Here is a 16,361-nt window from a genome sequence, read left to right on the forward strand (position 1 = left end):
GCTAGCCTTCTTTCCTCTATTTCTTCCTAACCAAAAAATACCCCACCCCTCAGCCTCCTAGTTTCCTAAACATTTTCAAACAGTGTTGTGTAATTTTTCTTCTATAACCAGGCATTTGGACAGTAGCAGCAACGAACGGCCTGACATCAGTTCCATCCAGAGACGTATTAAGGTATCAATTATAAAAACACCTTTTCACGTTGAAGGATCCCAAAGTGCCATACAGTCTGATACACAACCGTATACTGGGATCACTTCCCTCAGCACTAAAATGCAGCCACCTTTGGGGTGGAATGCAGCAGCTTACAGCATGCATACCTTACAGCAGCATTACACAATAGCTTTCTTAAGCAGGGAAAAGACGGTTACTCACCTTTGTAACTGTTGTTCTTCGAGATGTGTTGCTCATATCCATTCCAGTTAGGTGTGTGCGCGCCGCGTGCACGTATGTCGGAAACTTTTTACCCTAGCAACACTTGGTGGTTCGGCTGGGCACCCCCTGGAGTGGCGCCGCTATGGCACCAGATATTTACCCCAGCCGACCCGGCCACCCTTCAGTTCCTTCTTGCTGGCTACTCCGACAGTGGGGAAGGAGGGTGGGTTTGGAATGGATATGAGCAACACATCTCGAAGAACAGCAGTTACAAAAGTGAGTAACCATCTTTTCTTCTTCAAGTGATTGCTCATATCCATTCCAGTTAGGTGATTCCCAAGCCTTACCTAGGCGGAGGGGTCGGAGTGAGATGTGGCAGCGTGCAGAACTGCTAAGCCAAAGGCTGCATCATCTCTAGATGTTGGACCAGAGCATAGTGCGAAGCAAAGGTGTGGACCGATGACCAGGTCGCTGCGCGACATATCTCCTGATAGGCACGTGGGCCAGGAAAGCGGCTGATGAAGCCTGAGCTCTGGTAGAATGCGCAGTGAGATGGCCCGAAGGGACATGAGCCAGGTCATAGCATGTGCGTATGCACGCCGTTACCCAAGAGGAGATCCTCTGGGAGGAGACTGGTAGACCTTTCATCCGTTCAGCGACTGCCACGAACAGCTGGGGGGATTTCCGGAAGGGCTTTGTCCGCTCGATATAAAAAGCGAGCGCCCTACGGACATCTAAGGAGTGTAACTGCTGCTCCCTGTCGAGAAGAGTGAGGCTTTCGGAAAGAAGACCGGGAGGAAGATGTCCTGGTTGGTATGGAAGGCCGACACTACCTTAGGGAGGAACGCCGGATGAGGTCGCAACTGTACCTTGTCCTTGTGAAAGACAGTATACGGTGGGTCCACCGTAAGCGCTCGAAGTTCGGAGACCCTTCTGGCCGATGTAATGGCCACTAGAAGACTGTCTTCCACGACAGGTACAGGAGTGAGCAAGTCGCCAATGGCTCAAATGGCGGATGCATAAGTCTGCTTAGGACTAAGTTGAGGTCCCAGGTGGGGGCAGGGCGGCGTACTGGGGGTAGAGGCTCCAGGCCCTTAAGAAATCTAGTAACTAAGGGTGGGAAAACACGGAGTGGCCACTTTCTCCAGGATGGAATGTGGAGATAGCCGCCAAGTGCACCCTCAGAGAAGATATCGCCAGCCCTGTTGCTTAAGAGACCAGAGGTAGTCCAAAACAGTGGGGATCGAGACCTCAGAAGGAGTAACATTCTGCGTAGAACACCAGCAGGAGAAACGCTTCCACTTGGCCAGGTACGTTGATCGAGTGGAAGGCTTTCTGCTGCTTAGGAGAACATGCTGTACCGGAGCGGAACAGCGTAACTCCGATTTGTTCAGCCATACAGGAGCCATGGCGTGAGGTGAAGGGCCTGCAGGTCCGGGTGGCGAAGACTGCCGTGGTCCTGCGTTATGAGGTCTGGAAGGAGTGGCAGGGTGACTGGGCTGGCCATGGACAGGTTGAGCAGTGTGGTATACCAGTGTTGTCTGGGCCACGCTGGCGCAATCAGGATTAGATGCGCTCTGTCCCTGCGGAGTTTTATTAGGACCCTGTGACCAGAGGGAATGGTGGGAAGGCATAAAGCAGGTAGTGCCTCCACGACATGAGGAATGCGTCCGTGACTGATCCCGGTGAAAGACCCTGGAAGGAGCAGAATACTTGGCACTTCCTGTTCGTGTGGGAGGTGAACAGGTCTATGAGGGGAAAACCCCACCTCTGGAAGATTGAATGAATAACGTCTGGTCTTATCGACCATTTGTGACAGAGGAAGGATCTGCTCAGCTGATCCGCCAGAGTGTTCCGAACCCCTGGGAGAAAGGAAGCTACCAGGTCTATTGAGTGGGCTATGCAGAAGTCCCAGAGTCGAATGGTCTCTTAACACAGGGGAGAAGAGCGAGTCCCTCCCTGTTTGTTGATATAATACAAGGCCGTTGTGTTGTCTGTAAACACTGAGACACAACGGCTGTGTAGATGTTGTTGGAACGCCTGGCACGCGAGGCGGACTGCTCCCAGCTCTCGGACTTTTATGTGGAGCGTCAGCTCCTCAGAAGACAAAAAGCCCTGGGTGCGAAGGTGACCGAGGTGAGCCCCCCAACCGAAAGATGATGCATCTGTTGTCAGGGAGAGCGAGGGCTGTGGTGGATGGAACGGTAGCCCTGCACACACCAGGGAGGGAGTTAGCCACCAGTCGAGGGAGTGTAAGGTGCTCGGGGGAACAGTCACCAGAACGTCTGTTCGGTCCCTGCCCAGACGGTAGACCAAATTGAGTCATGTTTGAAGGGGCCGGAGGTGGAGCCTGGCATATTTGGTCACATAAGTACATGCGGCCATGTGTCCCAGTAGGCCGAGACACATGCGAGCTGAGGTGGTTGGGGAGATCTGCAGACCTCGAATGATCGCAGGGAAATGTGGCTGAGGTAGGTAGGCCCTGGCTTGAGTGGAGTCCAGGGTTGCCCCTATGAAGTCCAGCCTTTGTGTGGGGACCAGAGTGGACTTTTCCGCATTGAGGAGCAGCCCCAACCGTGAGAATAGGTCCGTGATTATGTCTACATGCTGTTTGACCTAAGTCCGGGAGGTTCCCTTGATGTGCCAGTCATCCAGATATGGGAATAGATGTATCTGCTGCCGGCGGAGGTGGGCGGCGACGACGACGGCCATACAGTTCGTAAACACCCTTGGGGCTGTGGAGAGGCCAAAGGGGAGGACAGCGAATTGGAAGTGCTGGTGATTGGCTACAAAGCGAAGATACCTCCTGTGTGGAGGGAAGATGGCGATGTGGAAGTATGCGTCCTTCATGTCGAGGGCGGCATACCAGTCTCCAGGATCCAAGGACGGGATAATAGTCCCCAGGGAGACCATGCAGAACTTCAACTTGACCATAAACTTGTTGAGGCCTCGCAGATCTAGCATAGGCCTGAGGCCTCCCTTGGACTTGGAGATCAGAAAGTAACGGGAGTAAAACCCTTTTCCCTTTTCGCCTGGTGGTAACCTCCTCTATTGATCCTGCGGCGAGGAGAGACTGCACCTCTTGTATGAGGACTTGCTCGTGAGAGGGGTCCCTGAAGAGGGACTGGGCTGGGGGGTGGGAAGGCGGGGTTGAAACAAATTGGAGGTGGTATCCTTGTTTCACCGTGCGTAGGACCCAGATATGAGGTCAATTGGGACCACGCCGGGAGGAAGTAGGAGAGGCGGTTGGAGAAGGGAGGAGAAGGATTCTGTCCTGAAACTGGTACGCTGTCCTCGTGCGCACCTTCAAAAGGTAGACCCATGCCCCGGAGGTGCTTTTGGGGGGGCCGTGGTTTTGACCCCCTTGGGGCCCGGACTGGTGTCTACGGCCACCCCGCCTGCGCCTTCTGTTGAAGTCTTGTCTGTGCTGAGGCACAAAGTACGGCCGGTGGGGTTGAGGCCGGAAGGGTCTGCGTTGGCTCACAGGCGTATGCATGCCCAACGAGTGCATGATGACCCTGTTGTCCTTTAAACTCTGCAACCTGGGGTCGGTCTTTTCAGAGAACAGACCCTTGACATCAAAGGGTAAGTCCTGGATGGTGTATTGGAGCTCAGGTGGCAGGTTGGAGACCTGGAGCCATGAGATACACCTCATGGTGATACCTGAGGCCAGAGTTCTGGCTGCCGAGTTGGCCGCATCGAGAGAAGCCTGGAGGGAGGTTCTAGCCACCTTCTTCCCTTCTTCAAGGAATGCGGCAAATTCTTGGCGAGAGTCCGGGGGTAGTAGTTCTGTGAACCTACCCACCTCCACCCAGGTGTTGTAGTTATAATGGCTCAGGAAAACCTGCTGATTGGCCACCCGGAGCTGCAGGGCACCTGCCGAATACACCTTGTGGCCCAGTTGGTCAATCCGCCTAGCCTCCTTAGATTTAGGGGCTGGCACCTGCTGGCCATGGCGTTCCCTTTCGTTGACCGACTGGACAGCTAATGAGGAGGGAGGAGGATGGACATATAGGTATTCGTACACCCGAGAGGGTACCATGTATTTCCTCTCAACTCCCTTTGCCGTAGGGGGAATGGAGGCTGGGGACTGCCATAAGGTGTCAGCAGTGGCCTGGATGGTCTTGATGAAAGGCAGAGCCACCCTAGTGGGGGCATCTGCAGACAGGATGCTGACAACTGGGTCCTCGACCTCTGGGACTTCCTCTACTGGGAGATTGATGTTGAGCGCTACCTTCCTAAGGAGATTCTGATGGGCTCTGAGATCTATCGGTGGGGGCCCTGATGATGAGGTCCCTGCCACTGCCTCATCTGGAGAGGAAGAGGATGACATGCCGGGGATGAGAGGGTCCTGAATGGCCTCTTGCTCATGGGTTGGTTCCTGCTCTAGCGGTACCGGGGAGCCTAGCGGATGGATCATCTGCTTCTCTGTCCCAGCTGGAGGGGGACGGCTAATGGTGGCCTCTGGCGCCCGATGCTCTGAGGGAGCGGAGCGGGTCTGGGCCAATGGAGCACCTTGGGCCTGATGGTACGCCCAGGGTGTCCAAAAGGACCAATGTTGAGGTCCCGTGTCCTGAGCCCGGACCTCCTGGAAGACCCTGGTAGGTACCTCCGTATCTCGGTCCTAGTCATAATAACTGTCTGCGTGGGAGGATACTGACGTCTGCCTGGATGGCCATGGAGGAGCGGAGAAACCTTGGGCTGAGGTTCCGACGGACCTCGCTCCCCTCTTTAACGGGGACCAGTGCCGGTATTCAGAACGGTACTGTGATCGAGACCTGCGACCAGACTGGTGCCGGGAGGTCGACCGGGATCTCGAGTCCCTGCGGCATGAGCGGCTCCGAGAGGTACGGTGCCTGGATCAGTGCCGGGAACTAGAGCGGTGCCGCGAATAGTGAAGTGGAGAGCGTGAGTCCGACCGTGCCGTGAGTCTGACCGGTGCCGTGTAGGAGAACGGTGCTGGGACTGCGAGTGGCGTCAAGAGCGGGAGCGTCGTCTCGACCGGGAGCATCTGCGGGACCACGATCGTGAGCGGTGCCGGTCCGCTGAGCCGACAGACGGTGGTCTAGTCAGGGTCGGGTTGCCCAGAGATTGGATTACCCACACCGGCGGTGCCGGGGGTAGAGGCAGTGCCGAATCCGTTAGGGCGATTAAGTCTCTCGCCACTGAAAACGCCTCTGGTGTGGATGGCATGGTGCGCTCTACCGCGGTATGCGCCGGGGAGCTATCAGGCACCAGACTCAATGGCCCTTGTGGGACCGGAATCGACGGTGCCGATTTAGTCGGTGCCGTGGCGGGTATCGGCGCCGGGCGGTCCGATCTGGGCGCACTCTCTGGCTGCGGCATGGGCGTTGCCAAAGCAGCAGGAGTCTTGGCCTTCTTCGACCTCAGAGAGAGGGAGCGACATGGAGCTGACTTCGGTGCCGGTGATGGCCGGTGCCGAGAGTCTTTAGGCATACCGGTGCGATCCGGTGCTGTAGCGGCGCTCCTGCTCACAGACTGACCAGCGCTCGGTACCGAAGGTGGCGGAGTCAGGGCCGCCTCCATGAGCAGCTGTTTCAGTCTGATGTCCCGCTCCTTTTTAGTTCGTGGCTTGAAAGCCTTGCAAATCGAGCACTTAGCTGTTAAGTGCGATTCTCCGAGGCACTTCAAACAGGAGTCGTGGGTCTCCTGTCGGCATCGGCCTGTGACAGGCCGAGCACGGTTTGAAGCCCGGTGAGCTGGGCATGAGCACCAGCCCCGGGTGCGGGGAAGGGGCTACGCCCCAAACCCCACTAACTAGTACCAAGCTAACTATACTAAGAACGTACAACTAATTCTAATATCTACGAGAACAACACTATGTACACAGTAACAATGAGAAACTACGAGTAGCTAGGGAGGTGGAGGTCAGCTAAGCCACACTCCACTGTTCCAACGACCGACGCGGGCAGTAAGAAGGAACTGAGGGGTGGATGGGTCGGCTGGGGTATATACTCGGCGCCATAGCGGCGCCACTCCAGGGGGCGCCCAGCCGACCCGCCGAGTGTTGCTAGGGTAAAAAGTCTTCCGACGAACGTGCACACGGTGCGCACACACCTAACTGGAATGGATATGAGCAATCACTCGAAGAAGAAGTAAGTATATCACACTCAACTGAAATTAAAAAGGAGCTTTAGGTAGACAGAAGGTTATTACCCCAGTTGGAATTTGGCCAGGACATTGGGGTAGCTCGTGCACTGTTGGGAAGAATGCCATGGTCAAGACCTTGGTTTTATGCCTGATCTAAAGGTGGCAGAAGCATAGTGCCCCTTGATACCATTCTGGGGCATTGATTCCATATTGACTCAGATGGGCCACCTACTGGCTTTCTGTCACCACTTCCTGCAGCATTCTTGGTGTCCCTTGGAAGTTTCCCATCTACTGATCAGGCAAACCCTGTTCAGATGACATCACAGCCTGGTAGGATGGCTGCAGGTATGATGAAATGTCATTGATTCCAGTACAGCTTTCCCCCCCATTAGATATGAATATGGACTCTGTGGGGTCTTGCTATTAGAACACACACAGCCTGTTAAGTGCCTTTCTATTCTGAACCCCTGCAGAATCTGAGCAGCCCAGGAACTCAGAATGTTCCAGTTAACGTGACAATCTTTTCCCAGTCTCTCTGTTTGAGTTTGCATTGCTCTCTGTCCAGCCAGAGCATTTAATCTGCCTTTTGCTTGTAGAAAGTGACTCACGACATGGACATGTGCTACGGGATGATGGGAAGCCTGTTCCGTAGCGGCTCACGACAGACCCTCTTTGCCAGCCAGGTGATGCGTTATGCAGATCTCTATGCAGCATCTTTCATCAACCTCCTGTACTATCCGTTCAGCTACCTCTTCAGAGCTGCCCACGTACTGGTGAGTTGTAACCCACTGAGAAACCAGCAGCAATCCTGACAGGCAAATGCCATTAGAACTGTTTAGTGAGTGGTGTTGGCAGAACCAGATAAACACTATTAAGGACTCGGGGATATTATTACTGTAGTGCAGAAGAGATAGGAAACTCACATTCTCATATTATGGCTTGGAGGCGCTTAAGCTCGTTATGGAGGTGTCTGAGCTCTTTAGTGGAGGATGATGGACTCTTACTTGCTAGGATGACATTGGCCACCCCAGAAGCTGTCCACCTTCCCAGCCAGAGACAGTAATGATGGCTGCTCAGTGGGGATAGGAGGAATTATAAAAGAAAAATACTGGTGCTTAGAATAAAGGACATGGAGCTCATCCTCAGAATCAGATCTGGAACAGCACAGAGTTGGGGAGGCATGCAGTGATGCGAGAAGACATACAGAGGGATAACACTGGATCTAGTTACCAGTTTTGCTGTCTTCCACACGGGCTTTCCTATGGGAGAGTCCAATAAGCTGTAATGGGGCTATATTATTGGCCCTCAGTACTGATGTTGATGTTAATATTAATGTCAATGTCACAGGCTTGTGCTATCTCAGGAAGCTTCAGATGATAACAGGCCAATTTGTTCTGAATGGCTAGCATGAAAAGTCACTGATCTTCTTCTGTAAGGAGCTATGTGCTTCAAAGAGTAGTGAAAACTATTTCTCTAGGGTCAGTTTCAGCCCAAAGCCCCCATGCCTGCATTTTAGTATTAGTTCTGTAATGCTACAAGCACAGCATGGTGGGGCCTGCCTTTCTGGTCACAATCACAAGGGTTACATATCAGTACAGCATGTTTAACAAACTTCAGATGCTTTGCTTTTCATTAGTATTGGAGAATGCATATATTGGAGAAAGAATGAGAGCATCTGTTACAGAAGCATTTCTCCTGGGACAGTTAAGGCAGGTCCAATCTTCCCTCTCGTTTTTGTATAGATGCCACATGAATCGACGGTGGAGCACATTCATGTTGACATTAATGAAAAGGAGTCACCTCTGGCTACACGCAACCGCACCTCAGTGGATTTCAAAGATTCCGACTACAAACGGCATCAACTGACCCGGTCAGTCAGTGAGATTAAACCACCTAACCTCTTCCCCCAGACTCCTCAGGAAATCACACATTGCCATGATGAGGATGATGATGAAGAAGAGGAAGAGGAGGAAGAAGAGGAATAGGAAGGAAAAATGGAAGCCTCTCTGAAGACAAAACATGATTGTGGCAGTGATAAGCGGGAGTGGATTCCCATTTTTGGTTCCAGGGGGAATGGATGTGATTCTTTCAAAGGCACAATTTGAAAGTTTCCAAAAACTTTTTAAAATTAACTAATCAGAAGGAGCCCCTTGTTTTTAATTTTGTGAATCTGCTCTTTGCAGACGGTTCAAAATGCCAATGGATTCTGCACTACGGGAGATTCTAACAGTGTATTCAGACTGGACTGCACACAAGTGTTGTCTATAATGCCTCCCCTGTTACATATTAGGGATGCTGCATGGTTTTTCTCTTTTTCTTCCCATTGGTGCAGTTCATTTGGTTTTCATTGAACGGTATCTTATGAATGGTTTGGAATTTCTACAGTCTCCGTAGAGAAGGAAGGATGCAATGTGCCCTATAGCAGACAAAACGGTCTGACAAGAATCCTCCTACTGCGAGTTGTGCCACTGTTCTTAACTCTCAGCTTTTTTGGATACAAATTCTCCCCCTACCAAATACTGTGTTCTATCCAGGGAAACGTTATGGCTTCCAGCATTGAATTTACCCTCTGCTAAGCACAAGTTTCCCCTTATAAGCGCGGTTTAATGTTCTACATTACTCTGGCAATAACTGATTTCAGTGGGATTTCGGTACTTACTAGCATTCAGTAGTTTTGAGTTTGTCAGAAAGTCTGCTGTCTTCCCCTTGGTGGATAGAGACTTAATTCTTTCATCATTGGCATGTAATGCATGATTTCTGTTACATTTATAAAACAAGTGACTCTTGTGCCATACTCTCATCTATCGCCCCTCCTCAAATCCCCCTATATTCTCAACCAGTATTATTAGCAAAGGAGCTTGAAATTGTATCTTTACATTGAATGTTAGTTATTTTTTTTCCCTAATTTCTGATATCTTTTTCTCTGCTGTGCTTTAAGAAAGGAAAGCAAAGCATCAAAGTATCCCAAAGATAGAAAAGCCAAACGTGTGTGTGTACACACACACACACACTCTGCATGGCTGGTCCAATTGTGTGACCCATACACTTTCACAATACAGTTTGCAGCTGCCCCATCTTTCACATGGAGCTGTAGCACATAGAGACCCAACATGCATGCTTCATCTTTAGCCAAGAGGAAGAGATTTGGCTCAAGATAGCTGTAGCCTCCAGGCTCCTGTGCTGGCACCTGCAGTTGCTGCAGGCTGTACCTCCATTTCAGAAATGAATATGGTGCAGTCTGCTTCATTTGTCCTGCAAACAGTTCTCCGTGTCCTGTCTGTGCCCTTTGGACCTCCATCTGGTGTTAACTTAAACGCAAATCCCTTGTATGTTACCATTCCCTGTAAGGTGTGGTATGCAGTACAGCTGTGTTAACTGTGCAGTGGCATTTACTACCTGTCATGGGTACGGTGTAGCTTATTCCAAACTGCCATTCATTTGTGAAAGGTACAGAACAGGGGGCCTGATTTTAAAGAATTAGACCTTTTGGTTCAATCTCATAATTGCATTTGATCTTATGTCAGTGTAACATACAGTGAAAAACAAATCAGCAGGAGGTGCTATTGCTGGGAGGGCAGGCCTGCAAGTCAATAAACCATGATGGTTCTAGTAGTATTGGCCTATCCCTTCGTCTATGCATTGCTGCTGGAAGGTGTCCTTGTCACATCACAGCTGAACAGGGTGAAGGGGAGAGATTTTGCTAGGTACCGTGTTGGCGAGCCAGGAAACCATCAGAGTGTTTGAGTTTTCAGAGATGTTGTCCAGCAGTTTTGTCACTAAGTTTTAAGGAGGACAGTATCCAGCCTCTTCCTGAAAGGGACTCAGAAGACATGTTCAGGGAATTAAGATGGTAACTTGACTGATTAAAGGGCCCCAAAGAGGTGGGAAATGAGCTTTGGTTTAATTAATTTTTTTTCAGACCCTAGACTGTAAGCTGGGAGCAAGTCCTTGCATACAAAGGGGATGGATTCTGGCCTCATCCACCATTGCACCTGTGCATAAATCAGCTATCTTACACAGGGCACACCAATCAGAGCAAGGATAAAAATCGACACTAAGCCATTGCATTCAGTAATGGAGATGTGATATTGTGTGAAACTATCAGGTCAGCTACACGGTTTTTTTTGGCCTGGTTAGAGGGGTGGAACAGGTTTACAGTGAATGGATTTAAAAACTATTTTTAAAGATTTGTGAGATAATTGCTCTCTCACCAGCAGCTACACGCAGACCACCCCTTCCTGTAACTGGGTCAGACATTTCTATGGCACTGGTTGCCCTCCATGTTCTAGTGAGTATGATGGGGAGAAGGATACATGTCTACCTCCTCCCACCACCACTGCTAAACACGCCCCAGTGTTTGTCTAAGACCAGGAAAAGGCCATCAGAGCTGGTGCAGAGCCTCCTGCGGTGTCCCTTGAAGCCACATGAGATTTAACGGAAAACAGGGATGTTTTGGTGGGGTGGAAGGGTGGGGATAAATGTTCCTGTTGGAAAAGCTGGGGCAGGATCAAGGGAGTTTTTCCCAATTGCTCCAGCAGAGCTGGGGATTTTACCCAGATTTTAATGTAGCACAGATCAAATGTGTTCAAGTAAATTTTCAAGTTAAACCTTTCATAAGGCAGTGCCCTCATAGTGACACTGTTTTGTCTTGGTTTGTGGGAGTGAGGATGATTCCATATGGCTTCAGAACAAATCAGACAACTGCCCATTGATATGAAATAAATATCCTACCGGTGCAGATTACCTGATGCTTTCTTTTCCTCCTGTGAAACAGAATTCAAAACTTAGCCTAAATGAAAGCAAAAAGCCTGTTTGCACTCTGGATTCAGGAATCACATCACTGCACGGTTGTGCAGTAATACCTCAGGAAGATTAGCTCGTCTGCTGTTGGAGTTCAGTGATGGTCTCATTGGGAAGTGCAACATCGCCCCCTCCAGGAAATGAAGTTTTGTAATTATTTGTATTACTGATCCCTACAACACTAGAACTGATCCAGCAGATTTTTATGATAATGTTCCCAGTTCATGTAATTATACAAGTTGCTTTAAACTGAGCTATCTGAAGCCTCATTCATGTAAACCCTATTGAGGCTGTTTTTTTCTCTGAGTGACCAGGCGCCATTGCAAGCAAGCCCTGAAATCTTCCTAGAGTCATCGTAGCTACTGAATAACTGTAAAAAGTACAACTGGCTACAGTAGTGTAGACAGAACTCACCCTATGCCTGTAAAGAGTTTTCTATACACATGCACATCTACTGAATATATATAAGCTTATCCCCTAAAGAGTCTGTTCACAGAAGAAGGTTGTGAAACAAACCCCAAAACTAAGGGCTTGTTCCTGCTTCCTTCCATTACTGTTGGTTCAATTCCAGTGCTGGTGGCACCAAAAGCAGTGTGGCCACCAGCTCTGAAGCAGACTAACAGAAGAGGAATAGCTTCCCCCTGACTCTGCTTCTGATTAGCCTCTCTCCTTGTCAGACCGTCTGAGGAGGAGCCCTCCAAGACTGTAGCCAGCTGCAAAGGAGCAAGACATCCAGGAGTTACTCTCATTTATTGTAGCTCAGAAGGAGCAAAAGACTAGATCCACAAAGAGGATGTAGGCTTAGTGTTTCAACACCTAACTTTAGGTGTCCTGCCCTGGTGTTTGTACTGGCTGCCAGGACAGCAGGTGTCTTCCTTTAGATGACCATAAACTACGACCTGGGTATTCTCAAGTCAGCCGTACAAACGACAGGCCCAGACCAGGCGCATGCTTTGGATGCCAGTCAAGATTTCCCTACTGAGAATCTTGTCCGACCCGTTGTCCCTGCAAATTGGCCAAAGCCGAGGCAAAGCTCTCTGTGCATGGAAGAAAGGGCTCCACAGCAAGCTGAGGCAAGTGCCACCTAAACTAGCCAATAGGAAAGGCCAAGGACAAATATCCCTCCTGCAAGAGAATTAGGTGCCTACGTCCAGGCCAGAGGGAGGCATGAACCAGCTCCTGGAACATTGGTGCCTGAGCCCCTTCTGATGAACAGGAGGAGGAGGCAGTTCCCTTTAGCCCATAGGTTAGAACACTAACCCCTCAGATACGAGATGCAGGTTCAATTCCCACCTCTGCCATGTGGAACAGTGCCTTGAACACACACACTCCCCACCTCCCTGTGAGCACCCTAACCCTCAGACTAGTCAGTCTCACCTGCTAGTCCAAACCCTTATGTCAAGTGGAACAGGAGAGACAGACAGAGATCAGCTGAAGAATACACCAAAGGCCAGCATGCAGGAGACCAGAGTTAAATCCCTACTCAGCAGGCCATGGAAGGAATTGAACATGGGTCTCCTAGAGGCTGGAGGTGTGCTTCTAATCCCTGAGCTAACAGAAGGCAGCAGTGAAGCCAATGCAATGAGGGGTGTTTTGAGCAGGATCCATGCTGTTAGGCAGCCTCTGAAAACATGGGCTAAGGTCCCACACATGGGATATGCAGGTGAGGCTCTCTCTGGGTCTTAGGTCCCACTATGAAGACCAATGTGGCTGTGTGTATGATCACTGCCAGCCACTTAGAAGCCCTGGGGATTTTATTGACAGAAATTCAGCCTAGGCAGCAGCTGAGCAGGGATCCTGAGGCTCGACATTTTGAACATACAGCTCTGAAATGGCAGTACCTCAGTCCCTTTGAGGTTCTAATCTCAAGGGAATTGGAGCAGACTTTGTTCATCTTTCTGGGACAATGGCTCCCAGGGGGAGGGAGCTCACAGAATGGCCAGGCAAAAGGTATGATTCTGTCCACAGCAGAGCGGTATAATCCCCCTAATATAATTTACATCATTCTCCCCAGTGCACAGAACCCAAAGGTAAAAAAGGATGACACAACTAAGTCAGCACCAAATTCCTATCCTGGACCACTTCAGGATGCAATCAAAGCAGACCCAGAAGTACTACAGGCCAACACTCTCCTTCCCCCACAAAGCAGGGTGACTTTTTCTCTTGCTCAACCAACAGATGCACCAAGAGGAGCCCTGCTACACCACCAGTTCTTCCTGTTGAAGAAACTTCTTGACTAAGGTATTTACTCACCATTATATAAACTCATGCAACAGAAAGTCAAAACTGAGTCCTCAGGTGCATCCCGCTGCTTTGCCAAAGCAGTTCTTGCAGACAACCCTTGCATACAGTTGTAAGCAATGACATGGGGAATAAGTCGTTACTACAGAGTTTTTCACTCTACCAGAGCAAGGAACGTCATAATCCAATGGCTGGAAGTTGAAACTAGACCAATTCAGACTGGACCCAAGGCATACATTTTTGAGAGTGAGTGTAACCAATTATTGGAACAAGGGGGATTTGCCATCACTGACAACTGTAAAAAATCAAGCGTGACTGCTGTGCTAAAAGAGCTCCTCTAGGAATTAGTTTGGGGCAGTTCTATGGTCTGTGCAACCAGGAAGTAAGATTTGATGATCACAATGGTCCCATCTGGGCCTGGAATCTATTGGTCAATCTTCCAGCCAAAAGGAGTTGGGGGAAGGAGACGGGCCGGACGGAAAGTGTTCCTGGTCATGCAAGCACAGACGTGGCCCAGCTGATTTTCAGGGTTGGTCCTTCTTTTTGTCAGGGCTAGATCACAGTCCCACATGTGTGCACATCTCACACTTTGTGCCTGACCCTGCCATACCACAGCGCAATTTCTTTGTCCACATCAGTCTTAGCCGTACAAAGGTCACCCCTGCCTCCCTGCGGGCTGACTTTGCTCAGCCTTGTTTCAGACCATCAGTTCAATGGTCCATTGAAAAGTCAGAGGATATCAGCTCAGGTAGGCACCTCATTTAGACAAACCGCTGCCTAAGCAAAGTCCTGCATGAACCGTGGTACTGAAATTCTCTCTCACCTTTAGACATAGCTACCTGCGCCCCAGCAGGGATGTTAGGAAGCAGATAGGGAATGTGGCAGTCTGTCACCCTTCAGCCCCACAACCAGCTCATTAATCTGTCACTCTGCTGCCAGGCCCAGTCACAGGCCCATAAGCTGAGGGATGTGTAATTAGCACAGCCTCAGTGTGTGGGCAGTGACAATTCATTGAACATGGAAGAGGTGGGATAGCCAAATGAACTTTTTTGGGGGGAAATGACACCATCCCTCTGCTGAAAAGAAATGGCATATAGGCTGAGTCCTAGGACAGAATAGCTGCCAGCAGCCTCCATCTCCATGTTCACAAGATAGCTCTGTTATCACTGCTGTCCCAGTCCTTCCACAGGCTGCAGGAGACAGGAGTTTAGGCAAGGTCTGATTCAGCTCCAGTAGCCACACTGGGGAGAGGGGTCTCCCGAAAGGAGTTCTGAAAGACCAGTGCCCTAATATGGACCATTCCTCTCTCCCTACCATCTGCCTGTTCAGAGTGAGGGAGGGGCTTCCATTCACTATTGGCAGAGTTGCCCTTGGCTTCCTCTTTGACCATCCATGGACGATTTGGTTCCTCTGGTCCTTCTTTTCACTGTGTAGGGTTCTTGGGCGTATGCTGCCCCCTGCTGGAATTCCACTGGTCTTGCTCTAAGCCAGAGTCAATTCTTCCATCTCTCATTGATCTCTCTCTGCCAATAGGTTGCAGACACTGAACACTGAGAATTCTCTTGAAGGACAGAATATAGCACTGTATGGCAGCTCAGGGGTTGTGAAAGTCACAGCCTGTGCACCCACACCTGGTGTGTTGGAAGAGAGAGGCAGGATACATTACAATAAGTTGTGCTGTGCAGGAGTGGGCCTAGCCAGCTGGTCAGTTCATGAGTAATAAAATGGAGCGTGAGAGGATTATGGCCTTCAGATCGCTCACAGAGTTAACAAGCAGGCTGCTGGGGAAATGACAGTATTGGAATGGGCACTTGAGCCAAAGCTGTTCCATCTTTCTATGGCAGACGTCATGTGGCTGGCCTGGAGGATCAAGGCCAGCTTGCTTTGATGTTAGGTTACTAGACAATCTTGTAGAAGATACAATATCCCACTGCTTCAGCACTTTCCTACCCCACCCAGAATTGGGGCTTCACATGCAGCAGATTGAGGAGCCAATCCAAACAGCACTGATCTTTCAACAGCTTCTGTCTGAAAGGCAGCTCTTGACTGTGATAAGCTTAACCCATGGTGCTGTGTGTATGCTGGAGCCAGCGTCACTTAGTGCAGTGGGATTTCTCCAGCACCCGCAGAATCTCCCCCTCCTTTTCATACTACAGTAAGGAAAGCCAAAAACATTTACACTGACATCCTACTCACCCCTCTTTTTGCTTCTCAAAGTAAATCTTACAGGTGAGAGCAACACGATTGCACTCAGACTCTTTAGTACCACTGGCTGGTTAATCATAGACCTAAAAATCCAATGTGTGTATTCGTATCTGAACACTCCCTAGGGCACCCAATGGGCTGAGCCCAGGTTCTTGGCTCACTCTTCTAGCCAGTAGTTCTCAACCTTTTATGGGCGCAAGACCCATTTGCAAACCTTGATGGCCTGTTGCTCCCCCAATAAATAGCTTTAGAGACTTAAATATGTCTAAATATAACGTACTAAATATGTCTTACCCATGCTATATATTAGACACACTAACGTACTAACTAAGTACTCTGTGCAGACCCCAGTGGTGACTCGTGTCCTATGGCACTGGCTGGGCTTAGCTCCCTGCTCCAGGTGTTGCGACCTCCAAGGTTGCAGTAACGCTCAGTAACGTTTGACTGGGCCCCCATATGGGATGCTGGACAGGTCAAATTTGTTAGAGTAAGGACACAGTGCCACACACAAATTTAGCCTGGCTGGAATGATCCTTTGACATATTCGGCACCCCAAATTTTGGGACATGATCCATGGGTTGAGACACCATGTTCTAGCCCAGGGGTTGGGTCCCGTACTGGCCGGCGGATG

The 16,361-nt window shown here is 50.1% G+C and overlaps 1 protein-coding gene across 6 annotated transcripts in view; it reads left to right on the forward strand.

Annotated features, from left to right (window-relative positions):
- The window catches only part of NT5C2 (5'-nucleotidase, cytosolic II), a 96,368-nt gene extending 87,097 nt beyond the window's left edge, over positions 1–9,271 (forward strand). For all 6 annotated transcript variants that reach the window (XM_032786091.2, XM_075072944.1, XM_032786094.2 and 3 more), the window contains 3 exons: positions 112–172; positions 7,081–7,257; positions 8,227–9,271. In XM_032786091.2, the coding sequence (XP_032641982.1) occupies positions 112–172; positions 7,081–7,257; positions 8,227–8,469 (481 nt within the window). In that variant the 3' untranslated portion in view covers positions 8,470–9,271. The remainder of the gene's footprint in view (positions 1–111; positions 173–7,080; positions 7,258–8,226) is intronic.
- Positions 9,272–16,361: the final 7,090 nt, after the last annotated feature.

The sequence above is a fragment of the Chelonoidis abingdonii genome, chromosome 16, assembly GCF_003597395.2.
Source record: "Chelonoidis abingdonii isolate Lonesome George chromosome 16, CheloAbing_2.0, whole genome shotgun sequence".
In the NCBI taxonomy this organism is placed as follows: Eukaryota; Metazoa; Chordata; order Testudines; family Testudinidae; genus Chelonoidis; species Chelonoidis abingdonii.